The 26,582-nt window shown below is 38.3% G+C and overlaps 1 protein-coding gene across 2 annotated transcripts in view; it reads left to right on the top strand.

Annotated features, from left to right (window-relative positions):
• LOC131219125 (ADP-ribosylation factor 2-like) overlaps positions 1 to 7,443 on the top strand; it is a 40,984-nt gene extending 33,541 nt beyond the window's left edge. For both annotated transcript variants that reach the window (XM_058214124.1, XM_058214125.1), the window contains exons 4-6: positions 5,434 to 5,553; positions 6,569 to 6,687; positions 7,328 to 7,443. In XM_058214124.1, the coding sequence (XP_058070107.1) occupies positions 5,434 to 5,553; positions 6,569 to 6,687; positions 7,328 to 7,418 (330 nt within the window). In that variant the 3' untranslated portion in view covers positions 7,419 to 7,443. The remainder of the gene's footprint in view (positions 1 to 5,433; positions 5,554 to 6,568; positions 6,688 to 7,327) is intronic.
• The last annotated feature ends 19,139 nt before the right edge of the window (positions 7,444 to 26,582 follow it).

The following is a 26,582-nucleotide window of genomic DNA, read 5'->3' as shown; positions in this document are numbered from 1 at the left end:
AATGATTCTAGATTAGACTCCACAAAATAGAAGAAACAATGTTATTATCTAAGAATTTAGAAAAATCTAATCTAGAAAAGCAACAAAAACTAATATTAATCTTACATTAATTCTAATACTAATGTATTTCAAAAAAGCATAGTCATAATATCTAGCAACGGCGCCAAAAACTTGATTATGACAAACCCCAAGGGTAGGGTTGTGATGTAGTAATAACTTAGTGAGACTGAGGTCATACCCACAGAGACTTATGTTTGTGTGATTTCTTAAACACTTTAGAATTAGAACTAGAATGAAAAACTAACTTATAGAATTAAATCTAAGAAGTAGTGATGTGATTTAGAAGGAAACTAATAAAGATAAAACACTAGAGCGCCAAGGATTCACTTATAGCAATCCTTAGTGTTTCATTCACTTGCTTCAATCATATAACTCAACTGGAATTAAAGTCCTATCCTATCCAGTCAGTCAGACCGAACATGGCTTCGATAGGATCGAACGTCAAGCCAAATTAACTCCAAAAATTACAATTTGTTATTAGATTGTTTTGCGCACTTTCAATCAAACCGAACCAACCTTAGGTGGGACTGAACAGTCTGTTGTTTTTGTTATCGGACTTGGTGATTTCAACAATCTTTTCTCTCTCTTTTACACTTGATTTTCTTGGATCTTTGCCCATTGAAATCTTCATTAATCATGTCCAAATCTTCAAATCTTCACTTGGTCATTCTTTGAGTATTAAATCTTCTCTTTAATTGCTCTTTTCATCATATCTCTCCAAATCACCTCGCGTAGCAAACAAATAATTAGACCAATTAAGTGCGTCTATACATATAAAACTAATGCATAATAAGGGATAAATATATAATTTTCATACTCAACAAAATGGTTGGTTCTAATGAACATTCATTAAGTGAGAAGTTTTCACAGTTGACGACGTTCTATCGTCGGATCGTGATGAACTTCAATACAATCATGGCACTGATCACCGACTACATGAAGAATGGGCATTTTTAGTGGATTAATGGAGCTAATAGAAGTTTTGATGAAATTAAGCAGATGTTGTCCACTAGTATGGTTGTCATACTTTTTAGATATGATAGATTATTTAAAGTTGAATGCAATGTTTCGTATGTTTGCATTGGGGTTATATTGTCTAAGGAGGGCAGGCCATTAGCCTTCTATAGTGAGAAACTTAGTGATGTTCGTAAGAATTGGTTGTCATATAAGCTAGAATTGTACGTAGTGATTCAGGAATTACTGTGTTTGAGGCATTATTTGATTCAGTGGGAATTTATACTCTATATGAACCACTAAGCCCTCAAATTTATTAACAACTGGGAAAATGTTAACTGTGTGCATGTTAGGTCTTCTTTTTTTCTTATAGGATTTCACATTTGTACTGAAGCATAAGGCCGGACAGAAGAACAAGGTGGCTGGTGCACTTAGGCAACGTCCAACCTTGTTAATGACCATGAGCAATGAGGTTGTCGAGTCCGAATGCCTTAAAGACCTATATGCTAATGACAACGAATTCATGGATGTGTGGATTAGATGCCAAGAGGATCAACCTAGTGACCTCCATATTTAGGAAAATTTCTTCTTTAAAGTAAATCAGTTATACATTCCAAAGAGTTTATTATGAGAGTGTCTCATTTAGGAACTACATGAAGGTGGCACCGGAGGTCAACTAGCGCGAGACAAGACAATAGCTCTCTAGGAGGAGCATTAATATTGGCCACAACTAATGCAAGATGTTGGAAAGGCGATGCAGCGATGCCATACTTATCAGGCATCCAAAGGATGACCATAAAACACGGGCCTATATACTTCATTGTTGGTACTTGACAACCTTCAGAGGATTTGTTCATGGACTTTATGCTAGGTCTTCTATGGGCCTAGTGTGAAATGGACTTAGTGTTTATTGTGGTCAACAGGTTCTTTAAGATGGCTCATTTTATACCATATAAGGAGACTCTCAATATTATACACATCACAAATTTATTCTTCTGACAGGTATGACTACATGGTATCACAAAATCTATCACCTCAAATCGTGATACTAAGTTCCTCGGTCACTTTTTTAGGACTTTGTGGAGGCGATTTGTCACCAAGCTACAGTTCAATAGTGCATATCATCTGTAGACAGATTGGCAAACCGAGATGCTAAATCATACACTCAAGAACCTTATATGATGCATCTTGGATAATAAGCCAAAGCATGGGATTTTGCCTTAGCTTAGGTGGAATTCGCGTTCAACAATATGTAAAACCGTTCTACTAGCAAGTCTTCATTTGAAGTTGTGTACAGACGAGTACCTAAGCATACTCTTAATTTGGTTCCATTGCCCAAGCTTTTAGGCATAAGCGTTACAGCAGAACATATGGCGGACCGAATAATAAGTGTATACGCTGATGTTCAAGCCAAGTTGTAAGCATCCAACAACAAATACAAGGAAATGGATTGCAAACACAAGTGCCTGAAGGTATTCAACGTGGCCAACAACGTCATGGTTCATCTACGTAATGAGATATTTCCAAACAGGATGTAAAACAAGCTAAAGAATAAGAAGATTAGGCCAGTACCTATACTTTGTAAAATCAATAACAATGCCTATGTCATTGATCTTTTTGAAGACATGGAGATCTTACGCACGTTCAATATAGCAAACCTGTACGAGTATCATGAACCAAAACTGGAGGATAACTTGGGGATTAGTTTTTTTCTAATGGATGTGTCTCTAATGTAAGATGTGAATCATGTACATTCCCAATATAGATGGATCGGAAAAAGCCGAAAGAGAAGTTCATTAAGACAGGTCAAAATTCACATAATTTTTAGTTTTATTCTTTTGACATTTTTGGGCCAATTCAACCGATCAAATCAATAGATTGACAAATGGTGAAAACTTCCACACTTTTCATTTTTTTTCCTTACTCATTTAGGTCTCTTGTAATTACGTCTTAGGGTTTGTTTAAGATTATTTAAGAATGCAAACTCATTTATTTTCGAGATGCTATCAATAAAATTCTCAAAACTGTTTTATTTCTCTTGTGGATTTAAGAGGGCCTTGTGGATTCAAGGTGTTTATTGTTCGAGGAAGGTAGTGATTGTCCTCATCACGTCCTTCCCTGCGTCAAGACATGTGGGTAAAGCATAATTGGATATCCTCCCCCATCAAGGCTCATTCTCTACTCACACGTTGCTCCCCTAAAATAAGACTCCCCTCTACTTCTCAACAACTCCACACCCCTTCCCATTCTATTCAAAACCACCAAATCATTCATGGATTCCTTGTCAATGTCCAATCCCCCTCTTAATTAACACTATAATCACCCTTCATTTAACCCTATGCCTTTTCCTCTAACTCCATCTCTCTTTTTTCACTTTTCAATCCCCTCTTGATGCCATAGTAATCAGCCTCAACTTCTTCAATAAGGATAGGGATTCCACATGCATATAAAAAGGGGGGGTGGGGGGGTGGGGGGTGTGGTGGTAAGCTTAACATTTCACACAGATTCTTCATGCGGTGGTAAGCTTAACATTTCACACAGATTCTTCATGCATATATTTTAGTTATTCTTAATGTAAATGCATACTTCTCTAAAATGATGTCAACATATTAACAATTTTATATGTTTAACTCACGTTTTTGTTATGAATTGTGATTTTTTTTACTAGCTCTAAATTTTATTTTATTTTTGAATAAGTAAAATAATTTAGCATGTTTTGGATGACATGAAATGTGGAAACAATTACCATATGGAACATTCCATTAAGTATGAAAATCAAAATGGCTGCCAAAATGAAATTGACAACTAAGGTCAAAATACTTCCTAGAATGATTCAAGTACATTTTTTGTGTGTTTACACCTGTCATGATTTTGAGTGATCCACTCACTTATAAGAATCATACTTTCATTGAGGCAAACCATTATTCAGGTTGACACTTTATTCGTTGGATTTATTAAAGAAAATGAGTTACATGTTTCATTCCATTAGAAATTTCTTTATTAGGATTTTTATATATGAATCCGTATATTATGTTCCATTGCCAAAGATCCCCTCACTAATTATTATTTCCAAATAAACCCCACTCTTACATAACTAGTCTAAAAAGTGCTACAATCAATTGGCCAAATAATCTATTTACCTTATTTTATATATGACTATAATGCCTGTAGCAACTAAAATATGTAACCATTCTTGGGGCCCACCATTATGTTTACATCCAATCCAACCCATTCATATATAAGTTATTTCCACTAGGGTGAAAGGGAAACTCAAAGATTAGCTTGATCTAAAACTTCTGTCGGGCCCAAAACAATGGGCCTCCAATAAAAGCTGTATGGGATCCACCATGTCATTTGTGTTAATCCAATTTTCCTATAAGTTTTGTTAGCACATGTTAAGATGACCAAAAATGAGAGAGACCTAAGACTCAAGTGGGCTACACAACAAGAGAACAAGTGGTATGTAAACTCCCACCACTTAAACATTCCTAGGGACTTTGCCAATTTTATATGTCATCTGACTCTTTCATAAGGTTATTCCCATTGGGATGAAGGAAAAACATAGTGATTAGCCTAATCCAGAACTTCAAGGATCCTATGAAGGCTTCAATGCTCATTCAATCCCTACCTATTTCTTATTGTGTAACCTACTTGAGTTTTGAATTTTATTAATTTTTTGGCTCATGTCCTAATATGTGCAGGTGCAGTAGATGGATAAAATGGATGTCATACAAATATTATAATAGGTGTTATTTCCATTCCCTAATTGTCATTTCATTAAGGGAATCTTTTCCATCCCTATGGTCCTTTCCATTCCATTAGTCAAAGTCAAATAGGGGTGTTTTAAACATATTTAGAAAAAGGATAGAAGTTTATTTTAAAATAGTAGTAAGGGAGTGCATTTTATCGTAATGGACAAAGCGATAGAGCTTTATATGTCAAAATCTCTTATTTATTATATATTTCTAGCAATCTATTAATTAAATTAAATCATGAAATTGCAAATAAAGTATATGAAACACAAAAAGTGTCCCTCTTTTCTTCAATAATATAACTAAATATTGGTTTACTTGCCTGGTAAATAATCAATAACAAATAGGGTTTTCAACAGGATAGGCTTGGGGTAGGTCTTGGCTCAGATTTTGAACTGTGTCAGGTTGGACCGTCGGGCCAGCCCTATTCAAAATTCAAATTTTCAGGCCCGAGCCCAGCCCATTAACACCCCTAATAACAAAGCTTAATATCATTTACTTGTTCTTTATGTGTTCTCCAATAATACTAAAAAATCACCCTTATATCATAACTATTTCTATTTCTTTATATTTAGATGCAACATTTATTTTCTCAAAAATCTACACAAAATTATGTATGCCTAATCTTGAACTATATTGTTGAATCCTTTTGTTTCATTTTAAACAGATTCGCCCTTTATGGAGACACTACTTCCAGAATACCCAGGGACTTATTTTTGTGATTGACAGCAATGATAGAGAACGGATTCTGGAAGCCAAGGATGAGTTGCATCGTATGCTGAGTGAGGTTTGTAATTATTATCAACACCAACGTTGTCAAAATTGTTATTGTATCACAAATCGTAGTAGGAGTTGAATTGTATCAAATTGCGAATCTCAAATCGTGTTGCAAATTGCAATATTGTTTTACATTTTTATTTAAAATTTGAAAAAAAAAATGAAAATATAAATGAATCGGATTTTTTGCTTTTAACTCATCAATCTTTGTTTTATTTTCAATGTGCACACCAAGTAATACCATGTCATGATAGTGTTAAAGGATTTTTATTCCTTTATTTATTTTTTATTATCATTATTTGTCTTTCAAGAAATTTCTTTTAAACAAACATACAATGATGTTTTAATAATTTTTGTTCTTGTTACCTTTCTCGAATGTAGAATCATGGTGGAAAGTGACCTTTGATATTTTAGACCGATGAAAAAAAATATTTTAATTTCCAACATCATTCCACAATACATCTAAGTTAGCATGATCATAACCATCCATGAAAACATTACAGGTAAATCATACATAAATTTGGCGTTTCAACTAGTTAAGAGGTAAGAAATCACAAAAAAGCTATATGATTTAATGTTGAAGAGACTATATATTATTTAATCTCTTATAAAGAATGAATAAAATAATTTACCTTTTCTGAATGATTCTTAAAGCCCCCACTAATATAAAAACATAAAATGAAAGCCAAGTGAAGTTTAAAATGAAAGATAACAAGTATAATTTGAATTTGAATCTTAAACCATAGGATTCAATTCCTAAAATCATAGGATTCATATAAAAAAGGGATTTAAGGTTGAGATTCAAATAGTTTTTTTTTTTTAAAGATTTGACTAAAATCACATATCGTAAATTGTAAATCATAGGACTTTGACAACACTGGTCGACACTATCAATTTTCATTTCATTATGATAATCTCATATAAACAATGTGTAGAATTCATTTGAGTTCATGAATTTTATTCTATTTGGGTTTGTCTCAATGACTCCAATGGAAACCTTGCCTTTTCTTGTCTTCTTGTTGTAGGATGAACTACGTGATGCAACACTGCTTGTTTTTGCTAATAAGCAAGACCTTCCAAATGCAATGAGTGTCTCTGAAATCACTGATAAACTCGGCCTACACTCACTTCGTCTGCGTCGATGGTGAGTCTTACATATTCTTCATTATCCTTCCATTACATAGTATCCTAAACTGTAGTGAGGGGTGCCATGAACTGAATTCATTTTCCATTCCTATCTTCTACTCTAAAACCAATTTATGTGCATTTAGGAATTCTAACACTTTAATGGAAGCTTGTTCAAATATCAATAGTTATATCATGGCTTCTCCTAAGAGATTTGTTGAATCAGATTTCTTCTTCCTGAGGAATACATCTTTGAGGTAGTAGTGTCCTAATGCATCAGATTAGAAATGTCCCAGATTAGAAAATCTCAACCCTTGGATTGGAAAAAGGAAACAAAAACCCATAGATGAATGGTTAGTATCAAACAATGCAGATGATTTTAGGCTATAGCTCAACCATAGCAGTGCCTGTTAGATATAGAATTATGGCCCCACTTGTTCAAAATAAGCATAGTAGGAGAATCTGTATTCTAATGCATTAGGACACTATAATTCCTCTATAAGCATTAATCATGACTTCAAGAAATGGTAGTTGGGTTTTATAGATAGTTTTCTCATGAATTGGATTCTCAAGAATATGGTTAATGAATAATGTTTCTTTCATAAAAGTTTTAGTCTTTGGTGGAAAACTTAGAATTTTCATTTTTTTTTCCATTGCAGGTACATCCAAAGTGCATGTGCCACATCCGGCGAGGGGCTCTATGAAGGTCTTGATTGGCTATCCAACAATATCTCCAACAAAGCAAGATAGTCTCTTTACCTTAATTCACAAACTATCAATCATAACAAAATGGTTTAGTAATAACCATTCTAATATACTTAGTCTTTCGTATATTTATACTATGCTAATTATTGTAATATTAGTAGTCTTTGAATTCCGAATATGGTGTGTGTAAAAAAAAAAATGAGTTTCTAAAATGGTGGATTTTGGGACAATCTATAATGTTAGGAGCTGTGGACACACTAAACGCATGGTTCAAATGTTTAAGATACGTCATGGTAGGGACAATAGAGCTAATAGAAGTGCCCATGAGATCGACTTTATAGTACCTGTTTACACAGCACACATGTAGGGAAATGATTCAATGAAACTTTTTCAATGTAACTGATGAATTTGTATATCTATTAGGGTGAAAATGTTTTAACTGAATCATTTGTGGGTCCCACCATGATGCGTTGATGGACTCTGACCATCATATGCATCGCACCTTGTTTGGACAAAAAATCATGCCAAAGCCATGACTCATGTGGGTAACATGACAAGGGAACGGTGAAAAAAGGGGACACCACCATCGATTTCAAATGGGGCCTACCCAGTTGTTAAAACTACATAATGATTGTGGGATATCTTCATCCTTTAAGTAAATGGTTTGGATGTCACCAACACAACACAATAGGCCACTTTGAAATCAAAGGTGTGCATCCCCTTAATTGTTTCCTACTATGCGAATCACCTGAGTTTTGGATCAGATTAATTTTTGGGTAACTGTTATGGGTAAAAATGGACTGGCTAAAGAGAAGAGGTCATCTCAGACATCTTTGCGGGACACGACGTCGGCCAGCGCCGGTCATGACTAATGTGCTTCTCAATGGCTAAGGAAGATCTCCTCCATCGAAGAGCGGTCGGTAACCTAGTACATATGAAGGCAGGTTGACCATCTACCCAATGATAAGGGGAGGCTCAAAGCTCATCCGAGTATCTAGGTTGGCTAAGACCACCTTAGACTCTTGAGCTCGACCACCCACAACATATTTCATCTGAATTCTACTACAAAAAGGAACTCGGCCTCACTGCCCTAACATGAAGTAAGAGGGCAAGTTGGAAGGTCAGCAATCCACACGGCACAAAAAGAATGGTTAGGGCTTGACAGAGAGTCGAGGTTGGCATACTACCCCGCTGGTCAAGTCAGCCTCGGTTTCCTACTGCGCATCGCCCCCGGTTCCTATTAATAAGGTCTTATCCGAAAGACTAGCCCAAGATTTCTACTGAAGATCTCGAGGACAGCACTGACGCACTCATAATACGGATCGCCCCAGATCTTCACTGAGGATCTCGAGAAATCATCCCAACATATTTAGGACTCAATTCCCTCTACAGTACGTACCAAGTAAATAGAAAAATCTCCTCTATGTCACTGCCTCTCCTCTACTATAAATAAGAGAAAGGTATGTGAAATATTTCACCCAAAATGGCTTAATACTACCAGACCCAGATTTCTAGCCTGACTTTGGCATCGGAGGGTCCCCTGCTCTAGCCAGGGTCTCCTTTGTCTTCTTCCAGTGTAGGTACTCAAAGGTCTAAAGAGGGTTCACTAGATTTTTGCATCAACAGTTTGGCACCATCAATGGGAACGACATCAAAGTCATTCCTACTTTATCAGAAAATCATAATGTTGAAAGGATTAACCTGATTTAAAACCAGTGGATAGTGAAATCCTATATACTCATGGGGATGAGTGCGTCAGCAGAGAGTGGAGTAGGTACATAGTTGAACCACTATATATCGTTGTGTTTATGATGCATGCTTTTGTCTATGTTTTGTTGATTCATGATATGATTAATTTCCACACACTACATGTTTGATGCATTACAACTATTATATATTTCACTATCCTATCTTTTGAGTGTGAATATGTTTATGTTAATCCTGCTTACTTTTGTTTAAATTAGTAGTATTAATTTTTAAGTAGGATTAAAGTTTTAAAAGTCCTATTCACCCCCTCTAGGACACTTAGGCATAATTTCGTACTTCGATTAGCAGTTTACCCGCAATTTCAAGAATCCTCATTAGAGTGTTATTCTCAAGGAAGATGACTTAGAAATCATTGATTTAGAGTCTTAGGATGAGGGATATTATTATGGAATCACCTAAGCTTCTATTGTACCAAAAACTCATCTAAATGCCCAAGAACCGAATGCCCTTTATAAGAAATTTGGGTTTCAACGATTAGAAAATGGGCAAATAACGGCTCTGTCAATGGGATCAAACAGGGCTTCGATGCCAATGAAGGGTACTTCGATGTCATCGAAAAAGTCAAATAAAATGATTAATTCTTATTGGACATATCTGATTTACCTATTTAATGTTATCGAGTGGTCTTCGATGCCATCAAGGTGACCCTTTGATGCCATCGAAAGGGACCTCGACACCATCGAGAAAATCAGAAAAAAGATTAATTCTTACTGGATATATCTGACTTTCCTTTTTGATGTCATCGAGGGAATCTTCGACATCGAAGACCCCTCAAGGTCTGCTCGATGAGATCGAGCAGCACTCGAAAACTTTTATTTTAGGCATATGTTGTAATAGTAATTTCACACCTCTTCTAGCCTTACTTATCATGTTTCAATTAGGTTTTTAATGATAAGGGATGATCAACAAGGTTTACCTATTAAGACAAGATCATCTAGAAGTTCGAGGGTTGTTTTGGGTTAAGGATTATGGTCACTAATGCACCTCATTTACCTATTCTTTGTTCCTTGACTCTCTTGTCATGTTATGTTTTCGGTCTTCAACTTCTAAAGGCTCAATCGACTATATGACATATGGACTCATGTGATTGACAAACAAGATGCACAAATTAGTACACTAATAGGTAGGATTTACGCACGGGTTGGCCTTAATAATTCTCTAGAGTTCTTGGGGCTCACAAAATTGCCTGTAAGGGTACCAAGTCTAAGGTCGTATATCCATCCATAGGAGGGAGTTCTTTTAGATGTCGCCATTCCCCATGAGTTATTACTATTAGAAACAAGTCAGAAATTTGGAGGGTCTTATGCATAGTTGGCCAATTAAAGCACACTCTGCAACCCTCTTTTTCTCAACCTCTATGACTTAGTTCTATTCATAAGCGCATTTTCTTTCACCCTTCCCTATGATGCTACCAAGAGTGATAAAGACAGCATAGGTCTTATACGTGGTTAGCCTTCATGGGCTTTTCGCCGCTAGCTCTCATCGTTGCTCATATAACATTTGGAGAATTGGTGATATCTTTCACAGGAGGCATTTTCTTTCATCCATCCCATGTTATCATATAGGTGTTACGTGTGGTTGGCTTATAGCGCACACTGCTACCTTGCTTGAAGCCACCTGTGATGATTGGAGACAATTAGCAATACCCTCTAATAATTTAGAGATAATCGATAATCTGTGATAATCTTTAATAATTTGGAGATAACAAGAAATCAGCGTTAATCTTCACCATGGCAGTGATTCTACCTTGTCATTATTTTGAAGGATTATCAACAATTACTAAGTCAAAAGATCAGCAATTTACCATTCTTAGAATTGAAGAATTGGAGCTCATATAAAAAAATTTAATCATTCTTCACTCTTGTTTCTTTAAATAGTGGTGATACATGGCTTTCCTTTTGATGATATATTGGCTATACAATACTCCCGTCCATCTTTCTTTGGTCGCACCCTTTCTGCCCCCTTTGGATTGGGTAGATTTTTCATGGATAACTTTTGCAATCAAAAGCTTACTCTTCTCAAGGATAGTATCTTTTTTTATGAAACAAGCATTAACGTGTATTCCTATCCCCTGTCTATTATGGTTCATGACCCGATAAGCCCCATTAGGGTAAACCTCTGATATAATATGTCATGCCCCAAACTCGAAAATCGGGCTCACAAAATTCCCATTCGCCAAATCCAGCGCTAATAGCCTCTATAGTACCCCATTCTCGGCTCCTGGTACCCATGCGCCAGGTTCTGATCCTGGGATCCTACAAGGAGGATTTCAAACATGATTTTGATTCAGTATAAGCATAACCATAAGCATAACCCACGAATAATAACCATAAGAACACCATCACATAATCCACTATGATAAAAAAATAAGATAATAATATGTACAAAGGAAAATACAAGATAATAATAATGGAAACTCCTGAAGCTCGACTGTACGCTCCTACTGCGGCGAAGCTACGACTGCATCCTGACGTCACCTGCACGCAACAATTATGCATAAGCTTATAGAAAGCTTAAAGGGTGGTGTAAGTGTGTGCATAATATGAACGTGCTCATAATGCAATGACAAAATAATGCGGAATCATGCTGATGAGTACATGAATGCAATCAGTCGTACCAAGGCTATGCGGTGCAAGATATGAATGTTATTGGCCATATCAAGACCATGCAATACAAGATGCAACTCAAGCATGCCAATACTCATCCAAATCCACATATCAATGTAGTTCATCACTAGAGCATCAAATATCAGTCAGTTCTCATTCTGGATAATTACCGGGGTTTATTACACTCCAAATGGCACTGCCCCTTTCCCAGGCGTGCAGTCCAAGTGAGCGTAAGAAACCTCACTATCCGCCTAAACAATAGTCTGTCAATACCTATCTGACACGTCGATAGTGGACCCATTCACGAGCTGGTCAAACTCAGCCTAGCAATGCCTCCTATGCTCGAGTGGGTAAGGCTACACACCCTTTTCCAACCAACTACGACACAGTGGGAGATGCGGCCTCCTGGTATTCGACCTTCGTGCGCTCATGTACCCACTCAGTCTCGACGTTGAAGTCACCCTCTAGTACCATCAGGTTTAGGGATTTTCACCCAGAGACATCTATGGCGCCCCGATGCTAGAAACAGTATTTTCGGTATCCAATCTGGCCATCCATGATGTGCCTGTGAAGGCCACAGCCCACTAGGGTGCACAGTAATCACAATCACACAAATGTAAATGTGCATGAGTCATGCAGTCCAATCATACATCAATCTTGCACATATCGTGCACTCATGTGGGTAACTTTGCTTATCAGGGAGTCCTATAAACCACCTTCACTAAGGCATATGCAATGGTCAATCACATCTCATAACAAACATACAGATGATGCATGTGGGCATGTATCACAATGCAATGCTGTCACAAACTCATAATCGGCAACGATAGCCGATATCAGCAATCGGTACTGATAATCGGCATCGATAATCAACCTCGACGCAAGGCGGGGTCCATAGATGGACGGCCGATGATGGACCAATTAAAATCAATGGGGCCCAAGCGTTTGGGTTAACCCACGAGAGAATGATGAGGAAGGGCCTAACAAGGCCTAAGGGAAGGTCACAATGTGGGCGTTCAACCATCAATACCCATCAATGTGGTCATTTAACCAACATTGCTCCCAAGGAATGACGCTGATAGGGCCAATTGGATAGGAGCCCACGGCCTAGCACAAGGGCCTAATATACATCATCATGGGCCTCAATTACATCAAATGGGCCGAATTAATCAAATGGGCCGATCAAATAAGCTGATACAAATAAGTCAAATTAAATGGGCCGGTTCAAATAAGCCAAATCATTAGGCTAAAATAAATGGGCTGATTCAAATGGGCCGAATCAAATGGGCTGAATCAATGGGCCGATTCAAATGGGCCGAATCAAATAGGCCGAATCAATGGGCCGATTCAAATGGGACGAATCAAATGGGCCGAATCAATGGGCCAATTCAAATGGGCTAAATCAAATGGGCCATTCATCCTTTGTTAGAGATCATTTTAGAGCATTATAAAAAAATATATCATATGCAAAGGATCATCTAGACCATACTACACATAACAGTGGTGATAATAATTCCCACTGTTAAAATTTATAGGGCCCACCATAGCATTTATTTCCCATCCAGACTATTCATAAGGTCATAAAGACCTGAACAGTGAGGAAAAACAAATATCATGTTGGTTCAAAACTTCTATAACCCAAAAGGGGTTTCAATGATGGACGTTCATCCCACTATTTTCTGCAGTGTGATCCACTTGATATTAGATCTATCTATTTTTTTATTTTATTTTTTATCTCAAGCCTTAGGACGTGAGCACCAAACGAATAACGGTTCTGGATGGAAAACATCCATCATGGTGAGGCCGCTGACCATCCAGCAGATGGACAGCTAGATTGCCGCGAAGTGGATGGACGGTTAGATGGAAAACATCCATCATGGTGAGGACGAACATGGCACCGTCCATATGGACGGTGCAGATGAAGCACATACAGTGGTGGGTCCCACCAGATAGATGGACGGCGTGGATTTATCCCACGTACAGTAGTCATGTGGCTGGCTACTGATCACAGCATGTTAGCCATCTAATATCTCTAGAAAGGTGGGTTCCACATGGGGCCCACACGTGTAGATAAACCTCTGTGTGTGTGTGTGTATTTATATAGACCTTATGTATATAATGTAATATAATATAACATTATATCATATTATATGATTATAATATAATATTATATTATAATATATATATACCGTATATATATACATATATTTATATAATATAAATGTCCAGCGCCTAGACACCATCCAGCAAGTTGGACGGTGCCGGATGATGCACATACATCATGGTGGTCCCACGATCTGAACGGTGTGTGTTCCACACATGCCATCGAGGAAGAACTCACTGTCCAGCATTCTGGACGATGCAGATACAACAAATATATCAGGGTGGCCCCATAGAACTTACTGACATCAATAGCAGCACCTTGCTACATGGGATACCCCTATTTAATTTTTTTCCGTCCCACCGTCCGTCCAGATATAACAGATATATTAGGGTGGCCCCACAGAACTTACTGACATCAATAACAGCACCTTGCTGCATGGGATACCCCTATTTAATTTGTTTCCGTCCCACCGTCAATGGACGGTGAGGATGAAATATATATATCCAGGTGGGCCCACATCAATGTGGCCCACCGGAGTTTTGGATTTGTTGATTTATATATATATATATATATATATATATATATATATATATATATATATATATATATATATACATATATATATATATATATATATTCCCTTCATCCAACGTCCTAAATAAACAGTATGGATAGAACACAAATCAAGGCCCCACCGTCAAAACATCTAAATGGTTGGATGACATGGATGGAAAGCATACATTATGTGGGCCCACGGCTTGTACAGCGTGGATCAAGTGGGCCACACTTATCACGAGAGAGAGAGAGAGAGAGAGAGAGAGAGAGAGAGATCGTGATGAAGAGGAGGGACCTCACCACTATGGGCCCTCCATTTCTTACATTGCATACTTCAAACGGGTCCCACCACATGTGGTCCCAAAAAAATGAAATTTAACAGTGGATCACCCACCTGTCGGCCTTCTCCTTTAGCTCCTTGGACTCCTATGCTCCATGCCTTCAATTTTGATGGAGGTTGATGAAGAATGAATGGTTGAGATGGGAGATGAGAAGGTAGGAAAACGGGTCACACTTGTTTTTGGGAGTGATAGCTTGGACGTTGGAAGCTCTCATGGGAGTTGGGAGATTGCTTAGAGAATGAGAGAGAAAGAGAGGTGATGGATTGATATGGGATGGGTGGAATGGGTGTTGTAAGGAAGGGGATGAAGAGGTATGGGTTTGTTTGAATTTTTAGTGAAAGAGGGATGGGTAGGGAGAGAGAGAGAGTTGACTTAAGGAAAAGAGGGAGTGGGTGTTTATAACTAGGATAGGGTGAGCTGGCATGGAGTATAAGTGGTGTACTTGACTTGATTTGATGTGAAATGTTATAGAGATTCTCTCAAAAATTGCAACGCTAAGCGTTTCTTTGGAATGAATGCAGGCCCACATCTCCTAGCCCAGGTACCGGATCGATGCACGAGTCATGGTGTTGCAACCGCGGTGCCTCAGGTCACTAGGGTACAAGTTTCAGGTCGAGCTGACTTTGGTATGCAGGACTCGGCTTAGGATCGTGCACAAATACCGGATACATGTTGACGGTTGCCAGAATTCGACCAAGAGGACCGCGGAAGGCTACAGAACAATACGGTCTAGGATATGGGCCTTACATAATATATGGACCATCCCATTTGTGATCAAAATTTCTCTCAGTTCTATAAGTAACCACAATGAACCTTTTCAACATTAATACCATGTCTCCTTTCTTGAAGGAGCAGTGTTCAGCCTTCTTGTTAAAGGCGGCCACTATTTGAACTTAATAAATTTCTAAACATTGTTGTGCCATGCACTTTTCGTCCAAAATGTCTAACTCCGTTAGCCTCAACCTTACATTTTCATCTTCTTTGATTAACTCATACACCACCACCCTTAGTGGCATGGCTTGCATTTTCATCACCACAAAAACCTCAACCCCATAGACTAATGAGTATAGAGTGGCTTTCGTTGCTATACAATAAGTCGTCCGATAGGCCCATAAGTCTTCTTGCTACTTATCATTCAAGTTTCTCTTATTTTTTATGATGATTTTCATTTTTTATTATCAAATTTTCCCTTGGTTTTGTGAGTAACCACAATGGGCATTTTCAATATTAATACCATGTCCCCTTTCTTAAAAGAGCGGTGTTTAAAGTTATTTTCAAAGGCGATCGCTATTTGAACTTGATAAATTTCTAAACGTTGTTGTGTCACTAGCCATTTTCGTCCAAAATGTCTAACTCCGTTAGCCTCAACCTTACATTTTCATCTTCTTTGATTAACTCATACACCACCACCCTTAGTGACACAGCTTGAATTTTCATCGGCATAACAGCCTCAACCCCATTGACTAATGAGTACAGAGTGTCTTTCGTTGCCATACAATGAGTCATTTGATAGGCCCGTAAGACTTCTTGCAACTTATCATCCCAATTTTGCTTGTTTTTACGATGATTTTCTTCAGAATCTTGACTACCATCTTGTTAAAAGCTTCTATCAATCCGTTCGCTGCCAGATAATAAGGCGTCAAGAAGGAATGTTTAATCCCAAATTTCAGACATAATTTCTCTACATTCTCAGTTTTGACATTGTCAATTATGATCTTCTAGGGAATCCTATGTTGATATACAATAGTGTGACGAATGAAATCTACCACATCCTTCTCTTTAACATTACGTAACGCAATAGCCTCTGTCCATTTAGAAAAATAATTTATTGCAACCAAAATATATTGATGTAATTGTGAAGATGGAGGATTGATGAGACCAATGACATCCAATCCTCAATCTACAAATGGCCATGAAATCACTGATTTATGCAAATCTTCTAGCTGTATATGTATAGTATATTATGTATTTGGCACTCATGACATTGTTTGGTGAAATATATCATGTCTTTGAACATTGATGGCTAGTAATACCCCATTTAATGCACTCAATGAAACAGATTTCTACCAGGTTGATGACCATTGCATTCTCTAAAGTGAGCTTCTCGCAAGACATAATCGGCCTCGTTTGCATCCAAGCATCGTAACATCATCTCATTGTAAGATCTTTTATATAACATCTCATTGTGCATTATAAAACTTTTTACCATTTGCTTAATTTGCATCTTTAACAATGATTCTTTTGGTAATATTCCACACTTTAGATAATCTATGAACAGTTGTCGCCAATTGTCATTAATGATTTCCATGTAGGATACCGATTACGACATAACAATCTCACCTGCGAGTTCATATAATGGTAAAAATCTTCGTTCTTCTATTATTACCTGAAAAGGACTTTGAAAAGGGTAGGAGGGTGCTGCAGCTAAACTAGCCAATGCGTCAACTTTTACATTCTCTTGTCTGGGTGCATGTCTGACATCAATATCACAAAAACCTTCCAATAACTTTCTGGCACGCTGGTAATAAGGTAACAACTCTAGCTTTTGTATCTTGAATTTAGTAGTCAGTTGGTTTATTACCTATTTCGAATATTCGAAGACGCGTATAACCTATATTTTCATTTCTTGGCTGATTTCTAGTTCAATGATATGGGCATTATATTCAGCCTCACTATTTGTACATGTGGTACCCAATGTAAAAAAAATAGGGCAACAAGTCACCATGAGAAGTAATAAAAATTATGCCAGCACCTACACCTGTCATTCAAGAGGTGCCATCAAAATACATTTGCCACGGCTTGGTTAATTTGACCATTAATACTTTTCATTAGGCAACTCATTTGATATTTCTTCATAACTAGGGTTGGGTGTACGGCTAAGAAATTTGTGATAGCTTGTCCTTTTACAGTCTTTGAAGACACATACGTTATCATAAACTCTGAAAGGAGTAACATCTACTTAGCCAATCTTCTTTATAACATTGGCCGTGTCATCAAATATTTTATTAGGTTGACTCGCGAAATCAGGGTTATATCATGAGATAAGCAATATTGTTGTAACTTTTGTACTGCAAAGGCTAAGGCCAGACATATTTTCTCAAGGAGTGAATAATTATATTTTTCCCTCACCAATGTCTGACTTCAGTAATAGAGAGAAGTTTCACTTCCTTTTTCATTTCACTGGACCAAGAGAGCTCCCAATGAACTTTTATAAGTTGCAATATATAAAATTAAGGGTATGCCCTTCACTAGCGTTGTCAGTACCAGAGGTTGTCTTAATAAGCTTTTAATAGAATTGATTGGATTTTAATACACTTCATCCCATTCAAAATTCACTCCATTTTTCATGAGGCAGGTGAACGGCTCACATCTCCCTGCTAAGTTTTATACGAAGCATCGTATGTAAGCTAATTTTCCTTACAAGTTTTTTAGTTCCCATAATGTTTTCAGTGATAGCATGTCCTAGATTGCCTTCATCTTTTCTGGGTCAACTTCTATTTCTCAATGTATGATAACGAATTCGAGAAACTTCCTTGACAAAACTCCAAATGTACATTTCAATGGATTCATTTTTAAGTGCCTCTTTTTAAGTCTACGAAAAACCAACAAGTGTTCTCAATGTTCTGCATGATCATGGGATCGCACTACTAAATCATCGACATAGCATTCAACATGTTTATTCATGATGTCGTGAAAGATAATTTGCATTGATCTCTGGTAAGTTGCCCCAGCATTCTTCAATCCGAATGACATGACTTTATAACAATATATTGTTCAAAATGTTATAGCCTCTTCATCTTCTAGTGTCATGTGTATCTAATTATATCCAGAATACCTGTCCATAAAAGACATAATTGCATACTTCGTCTTACTGTCAATTAATAATTATGTGATGGGAAACAATAAATCATTTTTTGGACATGCCTCATTGAGATTTCTAAAGTTGACGTATACTTTCATTTGCCCGTTCTTCTTTTTAACTAGGATTATATTAGAGATCTATTTGGGATATTTTAACTTCTCTGATGAAGCCTACTTTGATCAACTTACTTATTTTGTCATCGATTCTTAGAACCAACTCTGGATGGAAGCGACATTAGGCTTATGAAAAATTGAGCTATTAATGTCCTAGAGGGGGTGTGAATAGGACACTGCCAAATAAACGAAATAAAAGCAGAATATACAAAGAATACAAAATCTCAATCACCCGAATATTGAAACATTGATTTTAAATAATTCGTAGGACACCCTTCACCTAAAATATTATGCAGGACAACTTTATTTCATGAATGTCTTTAAAATCAATCTTTCAAACTAGTAAGAGAAGATAAAATAATTACAGCATTCACCACAAGAATTAAATAAATAACATTCTCCACAAAAAAGAACAAAGCATTCACCACAAGGCACAAGGGGTTATAGTGGTTCGGTGCTGTAAAAAACCACACCTACTCCACTCCCAAAATTACTACCCTCATAATTTTACCTTTCACTGTAACAAGTTTTCACAGGTTCACCTTAACAACCTTATACAGTTCCTTATGATTTTCATAGGTTGACCATAATAAAACCCTTTTTCTAATTTTCATGGGTTATCACAAACAAAAACTCACTTTGTGATTTCACAGGCTATCACAAATGAACCCACTGAGATTTTCATAGGTTATCTCAGAAAAAACCTAAAATGAAATAAAATAAATGGTGTACTTATCTTTAAACGTAGATTCGAAGATGTAGTAGAAGATTGTAGCAGAGATCTTCTTTCTTGAATATAGAGGAGGCAGTATTCGCTCAACAGAAAAACTATATGGTTTTAAAATATTTTAGAAATGAAAAACCCCAAATGCTACTGATTCAATTCTCTTAGATCTCAAGAGGAGTAGAGACTAATCTTTAAAATAAGATTGAAATGATCTTGAGAAAGGAAATTAAATAAGCTTAAAAGAATTTATAAATACCACACAATTAGCTTGCCGAGAACCTAAGCTTCTCTCTCACTTACAGAAGGTTTATAGTGATTTTTCATTGTTGTGTAAAATGAGTGAAGCCCTCTATTTATAGCCAAAGGGTTTGTAAATTCAGCTAGCCTAAGTATAGGTTCAGCTAGCCAAATTCCACTGGATTCGTTGTAACGGATTTCGGATTACGCAGAATAAGATTTATCCAAAATTCGGCTAGCTCGAGGTGAAATTCGGCTAGCCAAATATCACAATTCGGTTAAATGAATTCCCATGAATTACAAAGGATTGCATTGTCAAAATTTGACCCGAACTTCACTCAAGCTGGCCGAATTTCAAGTTTTTAGCTGGCCGAACCAAAACTTAAGCTAGCCAAATTTTCAACAAATTTTAATTTTTAGCCCGAACTTGAAGTTTGTTATCTGAGGTAGTTAGGCAGGATGAACCAGAAGTTAGGCTAGCCAAACTATAGAGCAAATAAAATATAGATAACCCAAAATGAATGAATTTTTGAAAGAGACTGACCTAAGGTCTTTCTAAGGTTATATCATATTTTGTTTAGCAAATACAGAGTTCAACTAATCTTGAAACCGAGCAACGTCTTCTTGAGATGATAAGACAATCTTGAGTTGATCTTTAAACATGTAGAGTAGTTGTGATCTAGCAGTTCTTACAATCTGTCTAGTATCACTTTTGTCTCACAAAATTTGACAACCTTATATGTGCTAAACATATAAACACTTATAATCTCCACCTTTGTCAATTTCATGACAAAATACATAACATACACAACACATCCACTAACATTCATACATGTACTCATGATTGTAATCATCCACAAGATTTAATAAGATTGAAGTTGCCTTATAGATGTAACAATCATCCTTGTAACCAACTGTGTTCATCTGATGCTACAACAATCAGAAGTATGTAGCTCTCCCTGAGAAATAAAATATATACTATGCTTTACACATAAAATTCCATAGCAAAAAATTCCATTAGCATAAAATTCCATAATAATTCCACCCACACTATAGAGATTTCTCCTCCTTTTTGTAACAAGTTGACAAAGGAATAACGAGCATATTTATCAAAGCAGGGTAAAATCACAAATCAGGAATATCACACATTAGGGTAAAATATAACATCAAGATAAATACAGAACACTGTATAAGACAGTGTCTAAAATATCTATACAAACCATAAAAATATCCAAGAAAACCATCATAATATAGTTTAATATAGATCCATGCAAATAAGAAAAATAAACCTATCTCACTCCAACTCTAAAGAAGATGGTGTAGGCATCAAAGGATCCTTAATCCTCAAACTTCGATCGAATTGATGAAAGTACTTTTTCATGTAATTCATAGTTGATTTTTAGTTTGGGCTAATGATGCTTAAGACATTTGCAGAGCATCAACTTTCTCTTCTAAAGCAGATAGCCTCTCATGAAATCAAGAAGGATGATAGTCAGAGTCGGTAGGGTCTTCTGATCCTTCCAATTCATTGAAGATGTCATCCATGTTAATATCAGCCTCTTAATCTGCTCTTTGTTCCAGTAGGGGGTAAGGTTCATCATATTCAAATTTGAATTGTTAAAGGGGAGTTCAGATTCTAGTGCTTTAAACGAAGGAATTGGACAAAACGTTTTGTCACGCCCCAAACTCGAAAATCGGATTCATAGGAATCCCGATCACCGAATCCGATGCCAATAGCCTTCGTAGTACCCCATTCTCGGCTCCTAGCGTCCATACGCCAAATTCCGATCCTGGGATCCTATAAGGAGTTTTTTTAATGTACATTTAACTCGTAATAAGCATAACTACAAGATTACCCAATTCACAAAGGCAACATCATCATCATCTACCCACTAATATAATCATTTGAGTACAATGCTGAAAGGGAAATACATAAAACAAAAATCAAGCTCTAAAAGACTTCTGCACGCTCTAAACTCAACACTGCTGCAACCTAACATCACCTGCAAGCATCTATCGTGCATAAGCTTATAAAAAGCTTAAAGGGTGGTGTAAGTGTATGCACAAGGTAAGTGTCAAGTATTCAATACAATGCCGTTATCATACAATACCGGAAATACTGGTAATCCATAAATTGTACAATATCGGAATAAATAAAAATACCGACAAGATCATAAATTATTAAAGTAAACAGAAATGCTAACAAGATCATAAATCATACGATAACAAAGTAAGCGAAAATACGGACAATTCCATGAGTCAATCAATATTAGAATACGTAATATAGAACAACTATGCAAATGAGGAGTCATAACGAGCCAGATATCAGATGCGAGGATGCGATGCAATATACGGTGCGAATAGAATGACCATGCTGGAGTGTGAAGTTGGGATGATAGTACGTAGTATTGCAGGCTATGGGGTCCATCACAAGAGACTTCTATCCAAACCAGTCTCATACCTAAATTTGGATAGTCAAACTCGATGTGGTAAACTCCTGATCTCAAGTTAGTCGCACGCCCCAATCGAAATCCTAGCCATTGCGAAGTACATGTAACAAATAGTTGCGCACCACCAGCCCGAGTGGATAGTGAATGAATGAATGAATGAGTATGTAACTCCTGCTCAATGAGTCCACATATCAGTACTGTTCATCTCTAGGATCATCATCGGGATTTAGTACACTCCAAATGGCACTGCCCCTCTCCTAGCAGCACAGTCCAAGTGAGCGTAAGAAACTTCACTATCTGCCTGGACAATAGTCTGTCAATATCTATCCATCACGTTGATAGCGGACCCATTTATAAGCTAGTCAAACTCAGCCTAGCTATGCCCCCTACCCTAGGGCGGATAAGGCCACACCCCCTCCCAACTGACCACGACACAGTGGGAGACGAGGCCTCCTGGCATTCGACACTCGGGCGCTCATGTATCCACTCGGTCTTGATGTTGGGGCATCATCTGGTACCAAGAGGGTTTAAGGATATTCACCCAAGGCCATCTATGGAAACCCGATGCTAGAATAAATTTTTGGTGTCCCGTCTGGCCATCCACGATATGCCTGTGGAGGCTACGACCCTGATGTCGCTAGCGTGTACAGTAATCATAATGTAAGATGGATGAGTCATACAATCCAGTCATGCATCAATCCTGCGCATATCGTGCACTCATGTGAAATATCCTCTGCCTATCAAGGAGTCTCATAACAACCTGCCCAATTACATATGTAATGATCAACCAAATCTCATACTAAACATGCAGATGATGCATATGGGCATGTATCATGATGTTATACTATCACATACTCATAATCAGTATCAATAACTAACATCGACGATCGGCCTTAACGATGTGGACATTTAACCAACATTGTCCCTAAGAAATGACCCACATAGAGCCTAACATACGGTGGACCCATGGCCTCATACAAGGACCTAATATATAACACCATGGGCCACACTGAAGAGCTTAATACACATCATGATGGGCCTCTTTCATGGGCCTAATATTCATCACAACGAGCTCCATTGCCTGGCCCTCAAGTGCATCACAATGGGCCTCGGCACATGGGCCATAAATGCATCTCATTGGCCTCATCATATGGACCGGGAATATATCACAATAAGCCGCATTACATCAAGTGGGCCGCATCCACGGGCCTTACCAAATGGGCCACAAATACATATCAATAGGCCTTGCCAAATGGGCCGTAAATACACAATAGGTGGTCCCTGCACATGGGCCTCAAATACATTACATGGACCACAACCCATGGGCTGTAAATACTCAATAGGTGGGCCCTATCACGTGGGCCTCAAATATATATCAATGGGCCTCAACAGATGGCCACAAATACATCAAGATGGGCCTAATCACATGGGCCTCATGTATATATCAAGGTGGGCCTCGTACATCCCCAAAAGAATCATATGGAAGGATCATTTGGACCATACCCCAAGTGATAGTTAAGATAATAATTTTCACTGTTTAAACAATTCACATGGCCCACTATAAAGCTTATATTCCAACCAATCTAATCATGAGGTCATAAAGACTTGGATTAAGAGGGAGGACAATTCCCCATTGATCCAGAACTTCCATGACCCAAATGGATTTCAATGATAGACGTTCAATCCTCCACTATTTCTGTGGTGTGGTCCACCTGATCAATGGATGATCACATCACGGTGTGGGCTGTCGTAATGTATTTAAGATCCAACCAATGCATAAGTTAATATAGTGATAGATGAAGTGGAAACAAGTATCAACTTAATAGGAAACTAATGTGGCCCTTAGAAATTTTGAACGGTGGATGCCGCTGTCCACATTGATGGTGGGTCCACCTGATCCTAGATCTATCTTATTTTTAGTCTCAAAAATGAGCTTTCAAAATAGTTAGATGGTTTGGATGCAACACATGCATCATGGTGGGCCTGCATAAGGTAGCCCATGTCCCTAAGAATGGATGAACAGCAGGTATATAACACATTATGGTGGGCCTCTCAAGTCGGCCCTATGGTAGACGCTCAATCACCACTATATGTAGTATGGTCCACTTAGGATTTGGGCTTGCCTCTCGATGGGGCCCATGACCCTACATTAACTAGAAATGGATGGCTGGGCAGTGTGAATATACAACACATACACCATCTTGGGCCTCACAATACAGTCCATGGTGGGACACCCCAAGTGAATAATCTAATCTGTTCACCACCTTGGCCACCTCGAATGAGGTCAAATAGACTCTGACTAGGACTGGTTTGAATAACAAGGGACTCCAAAGGGGGCCCTAGAGTGTTTCAACAGATGGGCATTAATACCCTTAGTACGGCCCACTTGAGACTCATATTTGCCTCAAAATTTGGCACATGGCCTAAAATTATAAGGAGGAGATGGTGGACAGTGTGGATTAAACAAATTCATCATGGTGGAGTCCACGTGTGGTGGCAGTCCAGTAAGGCTCCCACCCTCGCCATCACTAGACAGTAATGTCCAGGACTTACTTTTCTTCTTCTTCTTCTTCTTCTCTTTCTTCCTTTATTTTTATTTTATTCTACTATGTGGGGCCCACTAGTGGATAATCTATTCCATCTAATTATATCAACTAGCTCTCTATGGACCAAATGAGTCGAATGATGGATAGGTCCACCACTTATACACACAACAGTAGGTATTAGAAAGTTCCAACAGTGGGACTTTGTTTCCCTTGGTGCGGTCCACTAAGAACTAAGATTTGTCTCATTTTTTGACTTATAGCCCAAAATTGCCTGGGGAAGGTGGTGGACAGCATGGATTAAACAAATACATCAAGGTGGGTCCATGGTTGGGACGCCCCTCTCCACGTCCCCATGGTTGATGTGAGGGGTGCTTCCACTACTACCATCGGTTGTGGTGTGGTCCACCTGATGGTTGGATCGAGTAGATTTTCGGACCCCATGGCTAAAATGTGCCAGAAAATGGACGTATAGTGTGGATCTAAGAAATACATCAATATGGGTCCCATGAGTGAAAACTCACTCCAAACCTCCCATATAAAAAGTAAGAAATGACGTGGTAACCCAACCCCTTAGCATTTGTGGTATGGCCCACCTGGGATTCGGATTAGCTTCATTTTTTGGCTCAACGCCTAAAATGAGCTGGGGAATGGGATGGACAGCGCGGATTAGATCCATTCATCAAGGTGGGGCCTGCATGAGCGACCCTCTCCAAAGCTTGTTGAATCAAGCTAATATTTTTGTTTTCAGTTCATAGACGCTGGACAGTTTGGGCGCGCATGTATTTAAGGTGGGCCCTGCTCAAGTGGGCCACCAAATGGTTGGATGGTGTGGATGAGACATACATCAAGGTGGGACCCATCCCACAGAACTTGCTTACGTACCACCGTTCGTTTTACCGTCTAATAAAACGGACGAACAGCTGAGATGTAAAATACATACCTCAAGGTGGGTCCCATCCCACATGTGTAGCACATGTGGGGTGAGCCCCACACGTGCCAAATGAAAGGACAGTTTGAATATAGAACATACCTCAGGATGGGGCCACCGAACTTGCTACGTCAGAACAGCAGCTGGGTGTTGATGGACGGTGTAGATGCAGAACACATGCATCAACGTGTGCCACGTCCAGGGATGGACGACTGAGATGAAAAACATACATCAGATGGGTCCACTCATGTGAGACCCACCAGCTAACATCAAGACGATATTTGTGGGTTCCTTTCTAACAGGGCTTGCTCAAAACCAGTAGCAATGAGCTGCTGGATGGTCAGCAGTGTGAGCCTTGCTTGATGAACGACTTGGACAAAATACATATATCATAGTGGGGCCCACACAGGTGGTCCACCCAGCTAGGAATCAAGCCAATTTTTGTGTTGTCCCTTACGTACGGGCTTGTCCAAAATGGCCAGCAGTGTGGGCCCTAGTTGGATAGGGGGAAACGTCCCATTGGATAGACAGTTTGGATGTATCATACATCAAGGTGGATCCCATCATGTGCGATCCTACAAATCAACAATCAAGATGGGCCACCCATCATAACAACAAAAGAATGGAGAGATCTACCCTATAGATGCACCCACCTTAAGATCTTGAACTCCTTCCTCCAATGAGTCTTAGAGCTCCAAGGAGGTTGATTTAACGGTCGAGATGGGGTTTGGTGGGCTGGATTAGTAGGAAGAATGGGTGAGAGACGGTTGGATTTTGGGTGGCTTGGACGTCCCAAGCTTGTAACAATGGAGGAAAAGTGAAGAGGAAGAGGGAGTAAGAGAGAGATAGGAGAGAGAAGAGGTGATGGTTTCTAGGCAATTAATGAGTTTGACTTATGGGGAAAAGGGAAGGGGTAGTTGCTTGTAAGGAGTTATGGCTAGGGCTAGGGTAGGGTGACATCATAGTAATTATA

Source organism: Magnolia sinica, chromosome 11, assembly GCF_029962835.1.
Source record: "Magnolia sinica isolate HGM2019 chromosome 11, MsV1, whole genome shotgun sequence".
NCBI lineage: Eukaryota > Viridiplantae > Streptophyta > Magnoliopsida > Magnoliales > Magnoliaceae > Magnolia > Magnolia sinica.
This window is presented reverse-complemented; position numbering and strand designations above follow the sequence as displayed.